The sequence below is a fragment of the Ovis aries genome, chromosome 1 (genome assembly GCF_016772045.2).
Source record: "Ovis aries strain OAR_USU_Benz2616 breed Rambouillet chromosome 1, ARS-UI_Ramb_v3.0, whole genome shotgun sequence".
Taxonomy (NCBI): domain Eukaryota; kingdom Metazoa; phylum Chordata; class Mammalia; order Artiodactyla; family Bovidae; genus Ovis; species Ovis aries.
This window is the reverse complement of record NC_056054.1, coordinates 186791986-186812192: the sequence shown is the minus strand read 5'-3', so window position 1 is coordinate 186812192 and position 20207 is coordinate 186791986. Positions and strand designations below refer to the sequence as shown.

Below are 20207 nucleotides of genomic sequence, written 5' to 3'. Positions count from 1 at the left end.
TTGATGGGTTTTCTCACCTTCCTGTCAGCCACAGTCTGTGCCACCCACACAACAGAAATCTTTAAAAGAGGGGTTTTAATTGGGAAGCATTAGTGTTTATTACTTAGGATGAGCAGAGCTGAGAGAAAGCAGAAAGAGCACATGAGAATTAAGATAGACTGGCATTCTCTATACCTGAAGGTATTTTAAAGAGTATAGAAATAGAATATTTCAGAAGAGAAGAACTTTTCTAGCTCAGTGAGCAACGGGGAGATTGGCCTACCTGGAGAAAAGAATTTGAAGACCTAAACATGAACTTATGTAGCAAAGAATGAATTCTGGCATAGGGAATAGTCTTTTAATTTTAAGGAATTGTATATGTTTCTAATGAAATGTTATAACTCATGCATTAGTTTCAGTTAGGTCCTATTTGAATCGTAGCATAGATGGTAACAAGGAGCTGTTGGAATGTATTAAGTCTGAAAAGTGAAAGTGTAAGTTGCTCAGTCATGTTCAACTCTTTGCAACCCCATGGACTGTAGCCTGCCAGGCTCCTCTGTCCATGGGATTCTCCAGGCAAGAATACTGGAGTGGGTAGCCATTCCCTTCTCCAAGGGCTCTTCCCATCCCAGGAATTGAACTTGGGTTTCCTGCATTGCACACAGATTCTTTACTGTCTGAGCCACCAGGGAAACCCAAGCCTGGAAATTGTAAATCAAAGAGTGAAAGAGGATTAATGTGATCAAAGAACAGAACCCTGTGAAAAGTAGCATGGAATAGTCTTAAGGTCCTATAATAAAACCACCTAGGTTTTAGTACCTGGTCTGTCATTCTAGAGTTTTGTATTTTTTGTTGTTGGTGGTGGTTAAAAAACAAAGAGATTAAAGTCATTTCTAAAGTCCTTTTAGTTTCTAAGTTTAAAGGCTATATGAGATGATGAGTGTTAATTAAACTTATTGTGGTAATCATTTCACAGTATATGTATACGTGCTGTCTAAGCAAGCACTTTTTCGAATACATGTAAAGCAAGCTGTCATGCTGCACAATGGTGTATGTCAGTTAATTCTCAGTAGAACTGGAAGAAAAAGTGAATGAAGGTTTACATGCAAAATTTTGATGCGGTGATGTTAGTGTTAATCATTGTCAAATTTTGATGTGTTTCACTGTATTGAAACTAGTGAGTGAGATAAAGGATGGATGTTGATTGTAATTATTTCTTTATTTTCTTTGTAGGGATTAGTCATTTCATGAGAGAGACCGTGAAGAACTGTAAAAGAGATGGATTTGTTCAGACCATTTTGGGAAGGCGTAGATATTTACCAGGAATCAAAGACAACAATCCTTATCATAAAGCTCATGTATGTTGAAATTTCTCTGGATTTTAACTTAATATTTTAATGACATATACTTTTGCAGCAAAGACTGAACCCTGCTAATGTCTCTTTTCGAGACTAGCATATGAATTGGATCTTCTGTTTCATTAAGGACTTCTGAAGTGATGGTATATGCCAGTATTTGCTGACCACTGATTTTAGGAGATTAATGTAAATATGGGTTCACTTAATAATATTCCAATTTAAGGTGTTCTGTTTTACTAAGGCAGTTATTTATTAACTTTGGTAATAAGTTATATATACACTTAATACTCACATTTGCTAATTGTTCTTTGTTTTCAGATATCATATATTAATTTGTCATATCACACCGGATTGCCACTGTCTTCAAAGATTAGCCAGTCATTGAATTGCAGTATTTTTTTGTTCAATCCTTTTGTTTATTTATTTAAAAAATACTGGCTCATCAGAGGTTACTAGGATACCCAAAATATTTTAAAAAGCTATTTTTAATATCATTTAAAAGATTTATTGATGATACTTACTCTAATTATGACTAAAAGCTCTTTGTGAAATCATCGGGATCCATAAAAGTATTCTATGTATTTTAGCATTTAAGTTTCTGTTATAGTCCAGAGCTTCCTATTTTAACTGGTTGTATTTTGCCCTTACCCCATACTTTCATGTGTCATTGCCCACTACACATTGTATGTAATGAAAATATCCAACCCCCAAATTGCTAAACTTCTGTCTTGAGCTACATCCTCTCAGAGCAATAATGCTCTTAGGAACTATGGAGGAATAGTTGGGCTTTTGTTACTTCTTTACTCTCTCGCTTCCCGTATATCCACATATAGACCTCAGATATTTCCCAGACTTTTACCATGTTTACAACTATATGCACTGTAGTTGATGCACAGGGAAGGTAAGTCTTAAAATACATTGGAAGAGATAAAGCAAACACGTATACCTATAGTCAATAATCTAGGCTCCTGGAGGAGTAGGACTTGAACAGATACCTGAAGACTAAAGGTTAGATTGCTGGGCATGAGAAAAAAAGATAATCACAAATGAATAAAAGTTTGGGTAAGGGTTGGCTAAAGGCCAATCTGATAGAAGTGGAGAATTTGAGTTGTCACTTGGGCATAGATAATTTTCTACTGGTTACATGAAATCAGCTATTGGAACGTTTTTAAAGGCAGTTTATTACTTGAAATCATTGGTCTTTTTGATTTTAGCCATTCTGGTACCTGAATCTTGATACCTCATTGTGCTTTTAATTTGCTTTTTCCCTGATGACTAGTGATGTTGAACTTCATTTTTTATATATTTATTAGCCACTTGGATACATTTTGTGAAGCACCTGTGCAGGTCTTTTTGTTTTTGAGTTGGCCGTCCTTTAATTGATTTATGAGAGTCCTTACATTTTTAAGGGACTTCCCTGGTGGCTCAGAGGGTAGAGCGTCTGTCTGCAATGCAGGAGACCCTTGTTTGATCGCTGGTTCGGGAAGATCCCCTGGGGAAGGAAATGACAACCCACTCCAGTATTCTTGCCTGGAAAATCCCACGGACTGATGAGCTTGGTAGGCTATAGTCCATAGGGTCGCAGAAGAGTCGGACACGACTGAGTGACTTCACTTTCACTTTCACTTTTACATTTATATTCCAGATATGAGTCTTTTGCTTACATGGCTTTATCAGTCTTTTGTATTATTGTAGTGCTTTCTATGATCTATTTAAGAAAGGTTTCTCTACCCCAGTGTCAATACTGTAGAAGTTTTTGGTTCTGACTTTTAAATTTATATCTACAATCAACTAGGAATTGATTGTTATGCATTTAGCAAAATTTAGGGTCAAGATTTCTCCCTACCCCTATGGATATACAGTTGTACAAGCTGTTATTGAAAAGGCTGTTTCCTCCCCCACCTCACCCACCTCACCCCTGCTCTGCAGAGTTACCTTTGCCGAAAATTAAATCTACAAGTATGGATGTATCAGTTTCTGGACACATTGTTTTGGTATTTTGTATTTACTCATCCTCTAAGCACTGCCATATTTTCTTCCCAGGTGGCACAGTGGTAAAGAATCTGCCTGCCAATGCAGGAGATGCAAGAGAAGTGGATTCAGTCCCTGGGTTGGGAAGATCTCCTAGAGGAGGAGATGGCAACCCATTCCACTCTTCTTGCATGGAGAATCCCATGGACAGAGGAGCCTGACTGGCTTCAGTCCAGGGGGTCACAGAGAGGCGGACACGACTGAGCAATTAAGCCTCCATACTGCCTTAGTTATACAGCTACTTTATAAGATGTTTTGATATATGGTAAAGTAGGTTTTCACAACTTGCTTTTTTCCCCCTGCCTGCCCCCCCAAGAATATTTGCCTATTCTTGGATTTTCTGCATTTTCATATAAATTATAGAAGCAGCTTGTGAATTTCCATACAAACACAAAACCCTGTTGGGATTTTTTAATTGCAGTTGCTTTGAGTTCATAGATCAAGATGGGATTAAGAGACATATTTATAAATTTGAGTTTTCCAGTTGATAAACATGTTCAGTTCAGTCACTCAGTCATGTCCGACTCTTTGCGACCCCGTGAATTGCAGCACGCCAGGCCTCCCTGTCCATCACCATCTCCCGGAGTTCACTCAGACTCACGTCCATCGAGTCAGTGATGCCATCCAGCCATCTCATCCTCTGTTGTCCCCTTCTCCTCCTGCCCCCAATCCCTCCCAGCATCAGAGTCTTTTCCAATGAGTCAACTCTTTGCATGAGGTGGCCAAAGTACTGGAGCTTCAGCTTTAGCATCATTCCTTCCAAAGAAATCCCAGGGTTGATCTCCTTCAGAATGGACTGGTTGGATCTCCTTGCAGTCCAAGGGACTCTCAAGAGTCTTCTCCAACACCACAGTTCAAAAGCATCAATTCTTCGGCGCTCAGCCTTCTTCACAGTCCAACTCTCACATCCATACATGACCACAGGAAAAACCATAGCCTTGACTTAACGGACCTTAGTCGGCAAAGTGATGTCTCTGCTTTTGAATACGCTATCTAGGTTGGTCATAACTTTTCTTCAAAGGAGTAAGCCTCTTTTAATTTCATGGCTGCAGTCACCATCTGCAGTGATTTTGGAGCCCCCCAAAATAAAGTCTGACACTGTTTCTACTGTTTCCCATCTATTTCCCATGAAGTGATGGGACCAGATGCCATGATCTTCATTTTCTGAATGTTGAGCTTTAAGCCAACTTTTTCACTCTCTTTCACTTTCATCAAGAGGCTTTTTAGCTCCTCTTCACTTTCTGCCATAAGGGTGGTGTCATCTGCATATCTGAGGTTATTGATATTTCTCTCGGCAGTCTTGATTCCAGCTTGTGTTTCTTCCAGTCCAGCGTTTCTCATGATGTACTCTGCATATAAGTTAAATAAGCAGGGTGACAATATCCAGCCTTGACGTACTCCTTTTCCTATTTGGAACCAGTCTGTTGTTCCATGTCCAGTTCTACCTGTTGCTTCCTGACCTGCATACAGATTTCTCAAGAGGCAGGTTAGGTGGTCTGGTATTCCCATCTCTTTCAGAATTTTCCACAGTTTATTGTGATCCACACAGTCAAAGGCTTAACAAGTTATATATGCCCATTTACTTAGGCCTTTTAAAATTCTGTCAACGTGATGTCTAGTTTTGGGGAAGAGATCTTACAAGATTTTTATTAAATTTATAGCTAGATTTTTGCAAAATTTAATACTCTTGTGAATGGTATCTTTAACAATTCTTTTCCTTCTCTTTTTACATTTTTTAACCCTTTGCTGCTAGTATAGAAAGATAATTGTCTTTATTGTTTTCTTGTCTAGAAACCTTGCAAATATTACTTGTTAATTCCAAAATGTTATCTGTAGATACTTTCAGGTATTCTGTCTGCACAGTTATAATCTATCTCTCCCTAAAATAGTTTTTTAACCACCTTTCCAAGTCGTATTCTTTTTTTAACTTTTGCTTGACTTACTAGCTAGTACAGTGTTGAATAGAATTAGTGATAGTGAACATCTTTGCCACTTTTCAGATCTCAGAGGGAAATTTTAAACATTTTACCAGTAAGTAGAACTTCCCTTTAGGTTTTTAATAGTGCTGTGTCAGAAAAAGTTAGCTCTCTTATATATGTACTTGTAGGCCATACAGTCTCCGTCACAACTACTCAACTCTACTTTACTAGTGCAGATGCAGTCATAGGCACAGTCTTCCAGGAAAACCTCACTTACAGAAGCAAGTGATAGGCCAGACTTGACCTGTAGGCTCTAACTGGCCCACCCTGGTCTGTTTCTTCTTTAAAGGTAATCTGCCTTTTTTTTTCTAGGTTGCTTTCAATACAGTATTTTTCTTTCCTTGTGGTTTCCAGCAGGTATTCTGTGATATACTTAAGTTTGTGTTTTTTTTTCTCACCTCCTGTGCCTTTGTGTGTGGATGTGTGTTAATTGATCCTTTTTGGTGTGCATTAGGACTTCTTGAATCTGTACCTTGAGATCTTTTGTTGATTTTGGAAAATTCTTAGCCATTTCTTCTTCAATCATTGTTTCATTGAAATCTCTTCTCTCTTTCTGGAACTTTTAATACAAAATTTTAAAACTTGTCTTTAATTCCTCCTTTTTCATATCCTCTGGTTGGTATTTTCCATCTTTATATTTCATCATGATCGATAATGGATATTTTCTTCCAGTTTATCTTTAAGTTGCCTAATTTGCAACTGTTGAGCTTTTAAGTTCAGAATGATCTAGAACTTTTCCAGCACCCCAGAAGGCCTTTCTATGCTCTTTCCAAGTCAGTACTATCTCCCCACTGCACACATACAGAGAAAGCACTGTTTAAGTGCTTTAAGTTATGTTATTTTAATATTTTTGGTGGTAGAGTTTTTATTTTGCTCTTACGAGTGTTTGATTCTGTGCCGAAATATTCAGCTTTGTCTTTTATCTTCTTGATAGCGTGATCATTTTATAGTCTAGTAAGTCTGATAATAGCATGTAGTTACTACATCTCATACTTGTGTTCCTATAGTCTCTTCCTATTCACTTTTGTTTTCCTTAGTTTTCTATAAAAACAGTCGTGTTGTCTCTTTACCAGGCTTCCTCCTACTTGTTGGGCTGTGAACCCAAATGCTTGTTATCACTCCTAAAGACCATCAAGTTCTGCTCAGCTTTTTATCCTCTCAGCTGCCTCTTCAGGAATCTGTTGATTTCCCTGGGAAAAAGGGTGACCTCCATAGCTAGGGTCACCTCCTTGGTTTCATTTCTCTCCTAGTTTTTTAGGTTCTGTAATTCTTCACTTCCTTTTTCCTGTCTGGTTCTTTCAAAGAGGCATTTTCTGACAAGCTCTTCTGGTTATCATCAGTGGGAGGGTTGGTCCTAATGACGTAATCTCCCATTATCAGAAAGCTATGTATTTTTATGTGTGTGAAAATGCACTAGTGATGGGAACGGACTGAGACTGTGGGACACAAAGCTGAGACTGTCAAGTTTTCTTATTTTGGAATAGTCTCAGGGGAGTATAGTATCATGAGAATGAGGTATATATTTTGGTTTTATTTGCTTATGTCACAGTAAAAACAAGCCCTGAATTTCAGTGACTTATAAGAAGCTTTATTTTTAATTCATGTTACAGTTTGGTTCTGGGTTAACTGTGGCTGTGTTCTGTATTTTCTTCATTCTAAAATTCAAAATGAAGAAAAGTCCCTATCTGGAATAAACCCTTTGTTCTGATGGTGTTAGATAGCTTCCAAAACTCCTTACATGTGCCATATTTAAGTTTTGCTAACATTTTATTGGCCAAAACAAGTTAAGTCCGTGAGAGTATAAAACACTTTGAATCCCATGGCAATGGATGGAGGCTCAGGACTTCACAGAGAAAGGTAGCAAGTTATAGCAATGATAACAATCCACTACACAAAGGCATATGGTTTTAAGAAAGGGAGTAATCAGTAGAACTTTGAAATTCAGTCACTCTTAAAACAGTGACAGCTGAGTGTGTTTAGGATGGATTCATCAGCATTTGACAAAACTAGTTATTAATTTTTTTTTAAGTCTATCTCTTTAACCAGTATTTAATATACTTGGAGTTGGATGTAGCCCAGGTGACAGGCAACTAGAGAACACCTCTCAAGTTACATAGATCCCTCCAGTGAGTAGACCCTTCCCATCTTCTGAGCCCTTTGGGGACAACAGGAGTGGTAATCATAGACCAATTACACCTTGAATATTGACCTACATCCCAGTTCCTGTAGCCCCAGGATGATCACTTTTAGCAACTGTGGTTGCCTGCCAAGAAGCTCATGGCAGCAGCAGTTTCAGGGAAGTTCTAACTTAATACCTTGGGATTTAGGACCTGCATTTTCACCAGCAGCTAACTACTAGCCCCAGCAGCCCATAAAAAGCTCTGATTCATACCAGAGGGCTGCAGGCTTGCTGTGGCCAAACTCTAGGTAGGACTAAGAGGCCACTGATGTGGGGGATGTACTTGAAACATTCCAACTCATATCGCAAAGAATGGTATTCCAATTATGTCTATTTAGGATTAAGAGAAATTATATTTTGAGGAATAGATTCTTTAAGGTGAAGTTTAGAACATTGATAAAATATTTTTTAAAATAATTTTGAACTTAATAGATACATTTTAAGTGTAATGTAGTTTTTTCTTCCTAACTGAGTGTTGAAGCCTAGACTACAGCAATCTGACCTTCTTCTTCTGTTTAGTCTGTCCTCATGTGAATGACAGCCCAGAATCTAGGGCCGTGGATCATTCTAGTTATTAATCTTAGGATGAAGCTTACAGTTGATGTCCTGGGTTACATCTGTTCCAGATTTCCAGTCTTGTTGCACATGTGAGCACTAATCTGTGGACACTAAAAGCAGTTATGAAAGTATGTTGGTGTATCTGATGGAGTACCTGTTAATTGTTGTTTTTCATAGGCTGAGCGTCAGGCTATCAACACAAGAGTCCAAGGTTCGGCGGCTGATATTGTCAAAATAGCCACAGTTAATATTCAGAAGCAGTTAGAGACCTTCCATTCAACCTTCAAATCCCATGGTCATCGAGAGAGTTTGCTCCAAAGTGACAGAACAGGTTTGTTCATAAATGTGGCCCCTGTTATAACATGTTGAGACTAATTACATCAGAAAAGAAAAGGGAAGATTACTTACATTGATTTCTCAACAGTTTGTAAACATTTTGGTCTCCTGATGTCTTCACACTCTTAGAATTATTAAGAATCTCAAAAGTTTTTGTTTACGTTCATTATATCTACCAATATATACCATATTAGAAATTAAAACTGATAATTTAAAAATATTTATTAACAGTTACAAATAATAATAAACCCACCATGTGTTAACACAAGTAACATAGTTTTTATGAAAATAATGACATTTTTTTCAGAACAAAAAAAATTGGTAATGAGTGGCTTTATTTTACTTTTCTGAAAATCTCTTTAGTGTCTGGCTTAAGAGAGGATAGATTCTGTTATATATTTTTGCATTCAATTTGTAGCAATATTTCCTGATTTATAACCTCTGGAATGGAAAACCCTCTGTAGAGTCTAGGATGATAAATGTCCCAGTTTGTGGGAGACTGATGGTTTCCCATGATGTGGGACTTCCACTGCTAAAATCAGGATAATTGGTCACCTTAACGTACTGTACACTTATGAGAGAAGGAGATCATAAAAGGAAAATACTCCTTGGAGTTCCCTAGAGACACTTTTTTAATTTAAGGTGTGGTCTGTGGACCAAAGATGATCTCTGAGACCCTTTCAAAGCATCTGCAAAGTCAAATTATTCTCTTAAAAACACTCACAGGTTATTTTCCTTTTTTAGGCTTCTTTTCTCTTAAGTGTACAGTAAGGGTGACCAGTTATCCTGGTTTTAGCACTGTAAGTCCCTATATAGAAACCTTAAAAAAAATACATGCGTGTATGTATGCATATGTGTGTATATTTATATATATGTATGTGTGTATATAAAACAAAGTAGTTAAACTTTCCAGAAATAAACTATAAATTTATAGTCAATTGATATTCAAAAGAACATGTTTCCTGTTCATGACCTCCTTGAACACATGCACACATTCACACTTTTGAATTTGTGGAAAGAATATATGGTCAAAACTTAACTTGGGGGAATGACATTGTACTGTGTGCTTTGGAGAATTTAGGAGGAAAGTTATCAACCTGTGTTTGAATTTTAAATCTGTTAAAGAATGGAAGATATGATATGTGACTGTGAAATAGTTACATGACTTTTCACAGCAGAATGATGCAGTGTCCAAATGAAGGTATAGATAGTATCAAGCTTTAGAATCAGTGGAAGACAATGTGGAAATGTCATTAAGGATGACTTCATTGTGTAATGCTGAGTTAAAGGCAGTAGTAGGTCAGGGACATCAAAGGAAGCTGAGCCTGAGGAAGCTGACCTCACAGGGAACAGGAGGATCATGGCATTCTGTGTCAGAAGCCGAAGTAACCAAGGGAAATCAAAAAGGACAAAGGTAGAGTGATCAGAAAGCAGAAAACCTAACCCATCCAGACAGCCAGTGATGCAAGAAAAGTGGAGTCCAATGGGGCAGATGAGATTTAAGCAGAGCTGGCAAACATGCACAGCCTTTGCAGCCCTGGTATGGAAGCAGCTGGCCATGCATCATCTGCCTTTGCTGTCTTACCCTGTGGGAGCCACCTCTGAGAAAATTTGGGCTGCAGGTAGTGGGAGTTAGAGTTCTCTGAGGGAAGTACCAGATACTGAAGGAGATGGTTTCTATGCTCTCCTGAAGAATAAGGAAAGTTGGATGGCAGAAAGGAAGGACTGCTCTGAGAAATGGGCAAATGATGAAAGGGTGTTATTCCAAAAGTATTAATGTTGAAGCTTATTTTGGTGATCAGAGGGGCATAATCTAAACCACTTGGCCCACTAATCAGGAAATAGTGACTAAGTCTAGATTTTTAACCATTTTTGTATTCATGAGTTCTTTTGAGAACCTGCTGAAAATGTATAGATTGTCTCTACAGGAATTTGTATGTTCTCTGAAGTCCACAATTGGACACTGGGCTTAGAATTCCTAGTCTAGAGTGTGTGGTCCAACTGGGGACCAGTTTTACCATGATGACACTCTGGCCAGAAAAAAACATCTTCAGGGAGTGTCAGTTAACTCCATTTATTGACGTCTTTGTTAGAGTTCTGATTTCTGGGAGGAAGTCTGTGGAGATTTGAATTTACCTGATAGGTGGGCTAGGTGGCAACCAACAAGTAGTTCTTTTCTTGATAGTTCCAGATTTTATGTGTTTCACTCTCTTAATTATAATTTCTCAAGATTTCTTAAATCTCTCTTTTAAAAAAACTTTCCCAAAGCCCAGTGACCTACTTACTGATCAGTTTTGCTGCTTTTTTCATGGATTAGGATGGTTGCCAAAGAAAAAACTGCAAGGGATGTTCTGCCCCATCAGAGGAGGCTTCTTTATCCTTCAGCTCCATGATGAACTCTTATATGAAGTGGCAGAAGAAGATGTTGTTCAGGTATTTTTGCAGTGTTTCTGTGCATTCTACAGAGAGCTAAGATATTAGGTCAGGCTAAGATACATGAGCTTTCTGGAACCATTCTCTAGCCCCGGGATGGCTATAGAAAAGTAGAAATTTCATGTAAGGGCAGAGAAGGAGCTCAGAGTGCTCAGCTTTAAACCCATTTTAAAAGAAATTCCTGATGCAGGAATATTTTTGTCTGTGAGAAGTTAGATGAGAATTTGGAGTCTTTCCCTGCGGTTTTCAAAGTTCTGAGCATTCTAGTAAACCTGGCAGAGCTCCAGTTCCTCAGTGCAGACTAGTGTGGGATGCTGGCTCTTTTCTGGCTTAGAGTAAAGAGCTCCTGACTGCCTTATCACCTCAGTGGGTGGGCTGGCAAAGATTCTTTGTACAGAGTTTGTTAACCCCCTTTTTTTTTTCTTCCTTCTTCCTTCTTTTTTGTTTTTGTTTTTGTTTTTTTTCTTTTTTTTAGTTTTGTTTTCTTTGTTAACCTCTTTTTTATTTTATTTTTTGTAGGTAGCTCAGATTGTCAAGAATGAAATGGAAAGTGCCATAAAACTGTCTGTGAAACTGAGAGTGAAATTGAAGATAGGTGCCAGCTGGGGGGAGCTGAAGGACTTTGATGTGTGATTGTAGGGAAACCTGGTATAGGGAAAATCACAAGGAAAGAACAGAGATTGCCCTTTCACCACTTTATGAAAATGGAAACCCCCTCAAGTCTTGATGAGTTTGGGATAGTAATTTTATAGTGAGAGTTTCAAAATGTGTATCAGAGTTTAATTCTCTATAATGTAAAAAAACTACTCTTGAGGCAAAATATCAAGTTTAATGTTTATATTCACTCTCAAAAAGAGTATCTGTGAAATTGCCTTTTATAGTTTACTGTGGCTTTAAACAGTTTCAGAACACATGCTCGAAATTATGTACTTAGCACTTTGGGTCTAATCTGCCTGGTTGAGCATGAAGAAACATTTCTGCCTCAGGGGCGTTTTCATCCCAACCAGGATTCAGACACTTGTGATACAGCAGGAGCTAGAGGCAGATAAGGATTTGGTTTAACATAAACCACCAGGGTTACGTGATGTGTATGATTTTCATCCAGTATGAGTATAAGACTACTGAAGTAGTATTTTAAAAGAGCATTGGCAAGTAAATTAAGAATTCTATAACATGGTAAGAGTTGATATGGATGTAGTCTAGGTATGGATTTTCATGAACTGCCATTTCTTCTTCCTTTTTCTTTTCCAATTCATACAATGAATGTATTTCTAATACTTAGGTATTATAAAACAAGCTACACCTCTCCAAGAAGTGTTCTGATCTGTAAGACTGTATGTTTATATTGCATTGTAAGATAACACTGCCAGAGAAGGGAAACATTTCCTCTAATCAGTCCCTTATTGCCTCTTTCTCTGTGGCATGGTGAGAATACTCACGATAAAAGATTGTACTTTATAATCCCAGTCAGAGCTGAATAACCAACTTTTTTTTTTTTTTTGCTGTTAATAAAATTAATTTATTTCAGACTTTATACCAGCAGTTCAGTTTTTTAAATTGTGTTTGGTCTAAGCTTCAGAAGCTTGTGTATCCTCTTATTTTATAATTTGCTCAACAATATCTGTGTAACAGGAAGTGTTTATTATATTCTCAATCAGTTATCAAAGGGCTCTTTTATGTTTGTTAATCTCAATTTTAAAATTCAGTTGCTTTATAAGCAAAATGTAATACACTATTAGCAGCTGGATATTAGTGCACATGATCCTCAGACATTTTGATGGTTGGGGAAGTGGGCAGAAGACGACAGAGGTAAGAGGAAAGTTACATCATTATTTCTTGAGTTTTTTCCATGTTTACCTGTACCATGTTTCTTAGAAAAGCTACATGAGTGTTCTTCAAATATGAGTGGAGGTGTATAGGTCACATCCACCTCATTTTCTGTAGTCATGGCTTTGTATTTGTGGTTATGCGTTTTCTTCATCCTTTTGGACCTATCAGCTGAACTTAAAAAACAGGCACTCCTTGCTTTGCGAGATTCAGTTATGGAAAAATTCCAGTTTCCCTGGCTTACTTATATCACACTAGTGTCCCTGCAACACAATTCAGATATCAATTGACATGGTATATTAACTTAGTAATTGCATAAAGTTCAAACTTCACTAATAGCTCTTCCATCCACAAATCACTATGTTAATTCCAAATGCCCTTTGTGGTAGGTAGAATAATTCTTGTTCCCTCCCCAAATGTTGACATCCAAATTCCCAAAACGTGTGAACATATATTATGTGGCAAAAGGACCATCACTTATATAATTAAGTTAGAGATCATAAGATGGGAAGATTATCTGGTTCATTTCAGTATGAACACAAAATTCCTTAGGAGAGGAAGGCAGATGGTCAGAGTCAGAGGAGAAAATGTGGCAATGGAAACAGAGTGAGATTGATCATTGAAAATACTTCATTGCTGACTTTAAAGATAGAAGAAGGAGCTGTGAGCTAAGGAATGCAGACAGCCTCTAAAAAGTGGAAAAGGCAATGGAATGTACAGCCTCCAGAAAGGACAGAGCCCTGCAAGCACCTTGAGTTTAGCACAGTAAGATCATACTGGACTTCCGACCTCCAGAACTGTAAGGTAGTAATTTGTGTTTTTGTTTGTTTTTTAGTTTTATTGAGATATCATTGACATATAGCACTGTATAAGTTTGTGTACAGTATAATGACTTGATACATATTGTGAATGATTTCTACAATAAGTTTAGTTAGCATTCATCATCTCATTTAGGTACAAAAAGCTTATTTTTCCTTGCAATGAGAACTTTTAGGCTTTACTTTCTTCAGTTCAGTTCAGTTGCTCAGTCATGTCCGACCCCATGAGTCGCAGCACGCCAGGCTTCCCTGCCCATCACCAACTCCTGGAATTTACCCAAACTCATGTCCATCAAGTTGGTGATGCCATCCAGCCATCTCGTCCTCTGTCGTCCCCTTCTCCTCCTGCCCCCAATCCCTCCCAGCATCAGGGTCTTTTCCAATGAGTCAACTCTTCGCATGAGGTGGCCAAAGTATTGGAGTTTCAGCTTCAGCATCAGTCCTTCCAATGAACACCCAGGACTGATCTCCTTTAGGATGGACTGGTTGAATCTTACTTTCTTAGTCACTTTCAAATATGCAGTCCAGTAGTGTCAACTATAGTCATCATTACATCTCTATTTTCTATATATAAAATGCTTTTTTATTTCTTTTTCTTGCCTGATTTCTAGTACTAGGACTTCAGGTACTATTTTTAACAGGAGTGGTTGAAAGTGGACACCCTTGTCTTAGTCTAACTCTTGGATGGAAAGCTTTTATCCTTTTACTATTGAGTAGATTTTAGCTTTGGGCTTGTTATATATGGCCTTTGTTATGTTGAGGTACAATCCTTCTATACCTAAGTTACTAAGAGTTTTTATTATGAACAGATGTTGAATATTGTCAAATTTTTTTCTGCATCTATTAAGATAATCATGATTTTTATCCTCATTCTGTTAAAATGGCATGTCATGTTTATTGATTTGCGTGTATTGAAACATCTTTGTATCCCAGGTATAAATCTCAGTTTTTATGGGCTATAATTCCTTTAGTGTGCTGTTGAATTCAGTCTGCTAGTATTTTGTTGAGGATTTTTGCATCTGTATATCAGAGATACTAGCTTGTAATTTTCTTCTCTTGTAGTATCCTTTTCTGGCTTGGTATCAGGGTAATGCTGACCTCATAAAATGAGTCTGGGAGTGTTCCCATCTCTGATTTTTTGGAAGACTTTGAGAGGAATTAGCATTAATTTTTTCCTAAATGTTTGGTGAAATTCAGCCGTGAAGTCATCTGCTCCTGGGCTTTTGTTTGTTGGAGGGTTTTTTTAATTACTGAATCAATATTCTTACTAGCAATTACTTTGTCCAAATTTTCTAATTTTCATGGTTCAGTCTTGGTAGGTTGTGTGTTTCTCATAATTTTTTCATTTCTTCTAGATTGCCCAGTTTGTTGGAATACAGTTGTTCATAGCCTCTTATGATCCTTTGTATTTCTGTTACAAACATCATTTGTAATGTTTCCTCTTCCATTTATATATTTTAAAATTTATTTTAATTGGAGGCTAATTACTTTACAATATTGTAGTGATTTTTGCCATACGTTGACATGAATCGGCCATGGGTGTTCATGTGTTCCCCAACCTGAACCCCCTTCCCACTTCCCTCCCCATCCCATCCCTCAGGGTCATCCCAGTGCACCAGCTCTGAGCGCCCTGTCTCATGCATTAAACCTGGACTGGCGATCTGTTTCACATATGATATTATACATGTTTCAATGCTATTATCTCAAATCATCCCACCCTCTCCCTCTCCCTCTCCCACAGACTCCAAAAGACTGTTCTATACGTCTGTGTCTCTTTTGCTGTCTCGCATATAGGGTCATCATTACCACCTTTCTAAATTCCATATATTTGTGTTAGTATACTGTATTGGTGTTTTTCTTTCTGACTTACTTCACTCTGTATAATAGGCTCCAGTTTCACCTCCCTCATTAAAACTGATTCAAACGTATCCTTTTTAATGTCTGAGTAATATTCCATTCTGTATATGTACCACAAGTTTTCTTATCCATTCATCTGCTGATGGACATCTAGGTTGCCTCCATGTCCTGGCTATTATAAACAGTGCTGCGATGAACATTGGGGTGCACATGTCTCTTTCAATTCTGGTTTCCTTGGTGTATAATTTTGTTGATTTGGGTCTTCTCTCTTTTTCCCTTGGTTAGTATAGGTAAAGATGTGTCAGTTTTATCTTTTTAAAGAAGCAATTTTTAGTTTTTTTTAACTTTTCTATTATATTCTTGTTTTCCATTTCATTTATTTGTGCTCTTATCTTTGTTATTTACATCCTTCTGCTAAATTTGAGCTTAGTTTCCTCTTCTTTTTCTAGTTTCTTGAGCTGTAGAGTTAGGTTGATTATTCGAGATCTTACTTTTTCTTCTTTAATTAAAACATTTTATTGCTAAAAAATGCTAACCATCATCTGAGCCTTCAGTGAATTGTAATCTTTTTGCAAATGGTCAAAGATCATTGATCACAGATTACCATAACAAACAATCATAATGAAAAAGAATTGGAAATATTGAGAGAATTATCAGAGACATAAAATGAGCAAACGTTGTTGGATAAATGGTATGAATAGATTTGCTTGATGCAGGGTTGCTACAAACATTCAATTTGTAAAATATACAATATTTACTAGTCTTTTTTGTTTCTTAATGTAGGTATTTATTGCTGTGAATTTTTCCTCTTAGAACTAGTTTTACAACATCCCATAAATTTTGTTTCCATTTTTATTTTTCTCAAGATTCTCTTTTATTTCCCCTTTAATTTCTTCTTTGATCCATCAGTTGTTCAGGAGAGTATTATTTAATTTCCTTGTAGTTGTAGAGTTTTCTGGGTTGTCTTTTTTTCCCTGTTACTGATGTTTAGTTTCATACCATTGTGGTCATAGAAGATATTTAGTGTAATTTCAGTCATCTTGTGTTTGTTAAGACTTACATTGTGGAAAATGTACTGTGCTTGAGAAGAATGTGTATTTTGCTGTTACTGGATAGAAAGTTCTGTCTATGGCTGTTAGATCCGTTTGTTCAGATTCACAGTTTCCGTAATGATTCTCTTTTTGGATGATATATCCATTGTTGAGAAGTAGGGTATTAATGTCCCCAACTATATTTGTATTAGTGTATATTTCTCTGTTCAGTTCTGTTAGTTTCTGCTAACTGGATGTGTAAATACTTACAGTTGTGATGAACTTCTTTTTGTATCTTTTTGTAATGACCGTTTTTTGTCTCTTTATCGTATTTACATTAAAGTCTATTTTGCCTGCTAAGTATAGATCCCCTGCTTTTTGGGGTGGAGTAGGGGAAGGATTTATAGTTTGCTGGACATATTTTTTCCTGTCCTTTTTAGTCTATGAGTGTCTTTAAGGCTAAAGTGAGGGTCATGTGGTGTTCTTGTTTTTTTTTTAATCCATTCATCTTTTGATTGGATAACTTATTTACATTAAAGTGATTATTGTACCCCAAAGTCTTCTGGTTAGGCAGGACTGGGAGCTACACTGAGCAGTGAGTGGAGCTATGATTCTGCTCCCCTACCTGGATGGGGAGGTGGAGGGTGAGGGGAGGAAGACCAAGCTCCAGGACTGGAAGTGATCTTTGTTTGAGGTCCCAAGTCAGGCATACATGCACCTTACTGATTCACTAGTCAGATTTCATCACTGTCTTGGCTCTGCAGACTAGCAAAACCACTAGTTGGGACTACTACCTGGGCATTGTAGGTAGGACCTGGGTCTGTAAGATCTGAGTGCTCGTTGTTGCAAGCCCCTCCACTTCTTCACAATCTAATTCCCAGAGATCAAGCCCTGCAGATTCCCTTGTTATTCTCATGAAGCAAGACCTGAATGAGACTCCCAAAAAGGGACCCAAAACACTAGAACAGCTGGATGTCTACTGGGATCTCTTTTCTCACTGGGGGAACTGTAAGCTCAGGGGAGACCCATGCTGTGCTGGCGTGGGGGTAGAGGCCATGCGGTCAGCATGTACCATCTCCTTTGATCCTTCTAATGTGGTCTGTCTCAGTCTGTGTGGTACAGTGGGTGCTTTAGTCTCACTCATCATGCTCTAGGATTTTCTCAGCAGTGTCTTATCCATGAGTAGCTGTCCTCATGAGAAGGAGTGCAGGTGGGAATGACTTATGTCACTATCTTGGTGGCATCACCCCAAAATTTGTTTTGTTTTAAGCCAGTAAGTTTGTAGTCACTTTTTACACCAAGAATAGGAAGCTTAATACACGCATCCTGGGGAGTTACCAATTGTATCACTTCTTTCAAAGTTCGTCCATGACCAGTCACTGCACATCTGTCACTCACTTTACATACAGACGGTGAAGCACGTAACAATGTTGACCTGGGTTTCCCTGGTGGTTCATACGGTGAAGAATCTGCCTGCAACGCAGGAGTTCTGGGTTTGATCCCTGGGTCAGGAAGATCCCCTGGAGAAGGGAATGGCTGCCCACTTTTGCCTGGAGAATTCCAGGGACAGAGGAACCTAGTGAGCTACAGTCCATGGGGTTGCAAAGAGTCTGACATGACTGAGTGACTAACACTTTCAATGTTGACTTCTGGTCCCCCAGTGTTTAAATTATGTGATATTTTATAAAAAATAGTTAACCAGAAGAATAATTTGGCTAATTAAGATACAAGTACACCAGCAAAATGAAAAATGATAACACTGTAAAGTGAAATTCAGATTGGACATAGAGTTAAAGCAGCAGCTGACTGGAAATACTGACACTGATGCCATTGCAGACACCCTAGATATGCAACTTGAAAAACCTAGTGAAGGCAAAGCTATCAACATAATTGAGGGAAATGGCTGTCACTAAAAAGATGAAGATATCCTAGACAAAGTGATTCTAGCAAAAAACATTATCACTTATTAACCTACAAACACTGTAATTTCAGTCAGTCTCAACAGGAATTTTTTTTTGAGATAGATAATATCTTGAAATTTTACCTACAGAAAAAAACTCAATACCTATTAAACTAAACTAAAAAAGGTCATTAGGACATATTATAAAGATTATAGTAATTTAAGAGTTTGAGAAGGATATAGAAATAGACAAGATTATTTGGGCAGACTGTTCATTTGCTATAAAAGGAGAAGACAGTGTTATTAAATGCCAGTAAATCAATAAAATCAAAAATATTTTTATTTTTTAAGTTTATTTTGAAATAACTTCAAACCTGAATAAAAATTTCAAGAATAGCACAGAGACACTCACTCAGGTGAGAAACGACACTTAAGTTTTGTGAATTGGGCCAATCATGTCTTACATAGCAAACAGGTCCAATTTCAGATCATGTGTCATGCCTACTTGTCACGTCTCCTTAAATCCGGAACATCCATCTTTTCCGTACTTTCATAACCTTGGAAGTTTGAATACAGGCTAGTAATTTTATAGAATGTCTCTCAGTTGGGTTTTATCCAGTGTTTCCAGATGGTGCATATTTGGCAGCATTATCACAGAGTGATGCTGTTTTGTTCATTACATGCTTATCAGATATACATGATATTCCATTACTGGTTATGGTAACATTTATCACATGATTAAAATAGTGTCTGCCAGGTTTCTTCAGTGTAAAATTATATACATATATGTGTATATGTCAATGTATATATAATGATTAACAAGTACTTTTCATGAAGATATTTTGAGACTATATATCCTATTCCTCCATCCCATTTTAACTATTTTTAGCATTCACTGGTATTTGTTGCCCATGTTCTTACGACTGGTTGCCAAAGAGAAATTTTAAAATTCTGTCCACATTTATTGGTCGACATTTTACAGTAAAGAAAAGCTCTCTCTTTTCCTAATTAATCACTTAACATCAGTGTGAACTCATGAGTTATTTTATTAAATTACTATCATTACTTTTGATACACAAATTGTCCCTGATTTGGCCTGTATATTCCCTTCCAAGCTGACTTATGTGTCCTTTTGACACATCCATATGGTTCATTGAATATTTTCTGGTACAAAAACATGTTCCAACCTTGAAACCAGCTATTTCTTCAAGAAGCCTCAGTTCCTTTTAGCAGAGAAGAGTGTTCAGAAATTAAAGTCTAGGTACTAGGTGTGCTCCTGGTTCCTTGGCTGATGCTCCCAGTCCTCTGTGTTTGGAATTAGGATATGCATGTGTACAACACACACACTTTTTAAACATCGTGTGTGGGTGTAAAACTCACACAGGTGGTTCAAATTCTAATCTAATACTACAGGGATTATTTTCGCTTTCCCTTTTATTTGTACTTCTCCAACAGGGAGAAACTGGCTTCCTGCATCCTCAGTAATTTACACGATTGCTCCGTCTCTAGTCTCCTGATCTGCGGGGCTGGCTTCTGCCCTGTTCAGTGCCTCCCTCATACAGGCACCTGTTAGCCTGAGCGCTAACCCTGCTTCTCACTCCAGCTCTGTCCGTTGGGCTGTCCCTTTCACCCTGTTCCAGTGTGGTCCCTTTATGGGGCTGTGATAAACAACTTGCTCAGGTTGATTGACTTTCGGACTGAAAGAACGAAAAAAGAGAAGAGGAAGGGAAGAATGAGGGAGAAAAGGAAGGGGAAAAGTGAAATCAGTATTTTAGACATTGAATTACAAATCTATGAATCCTGAGTGATTGTAATTCAAAGAGGGTGAATAAATAAATGGATCCTTTTGAGAACGTTCTGAAGGGGAGACAGGGTATTTGGAGTTTGGAAGGGTTTGTCTTCATAGTTTTACTTTTAATCA

General features: G+C 37.6%; 1 protein-coding gene across 4 annotated transcripts in view; it reads left to right on the top strand.

Moving 5' to 3' along the window:
* The window catches only part of POLQ (DNA polymerase theta), a 102833-nt gene extending 90446 nt beyond the window's left edge, over positions 1 to 12387 (top strand). For 3 of the 4 annotated variants that reach the window (XM_042231980.2, XM_015092468.4, XM_042231983.1), the window contains 4 exons: positions 1213 to 1337; positions 8262 to 8415; positions 10738 to 10853; positions 11373 to 12387. In XM_042231980.2, coding sequence (XP_042087914.1) covers positions 1213 to 1337; positions 8262 to 8415; positions 10738 to 10853; positions 11373 to 11486 — 509 coding nt within the window. In that variant the 3' untranslated portion in view covers positions 11487 to 12387. Of the gene's footprint in view, positions 1 to 1212; positions 1338 to 8261; positions 8416 to 10737; positions 10854 to 11372 lie in introns of those variants that run through there. The other variant, XM_042231985.2, reaches the window with a different exon arrangement.
* The last annotated feature ends 7820 nt before the right edge of the window (positions 12388 to 20207 follow it).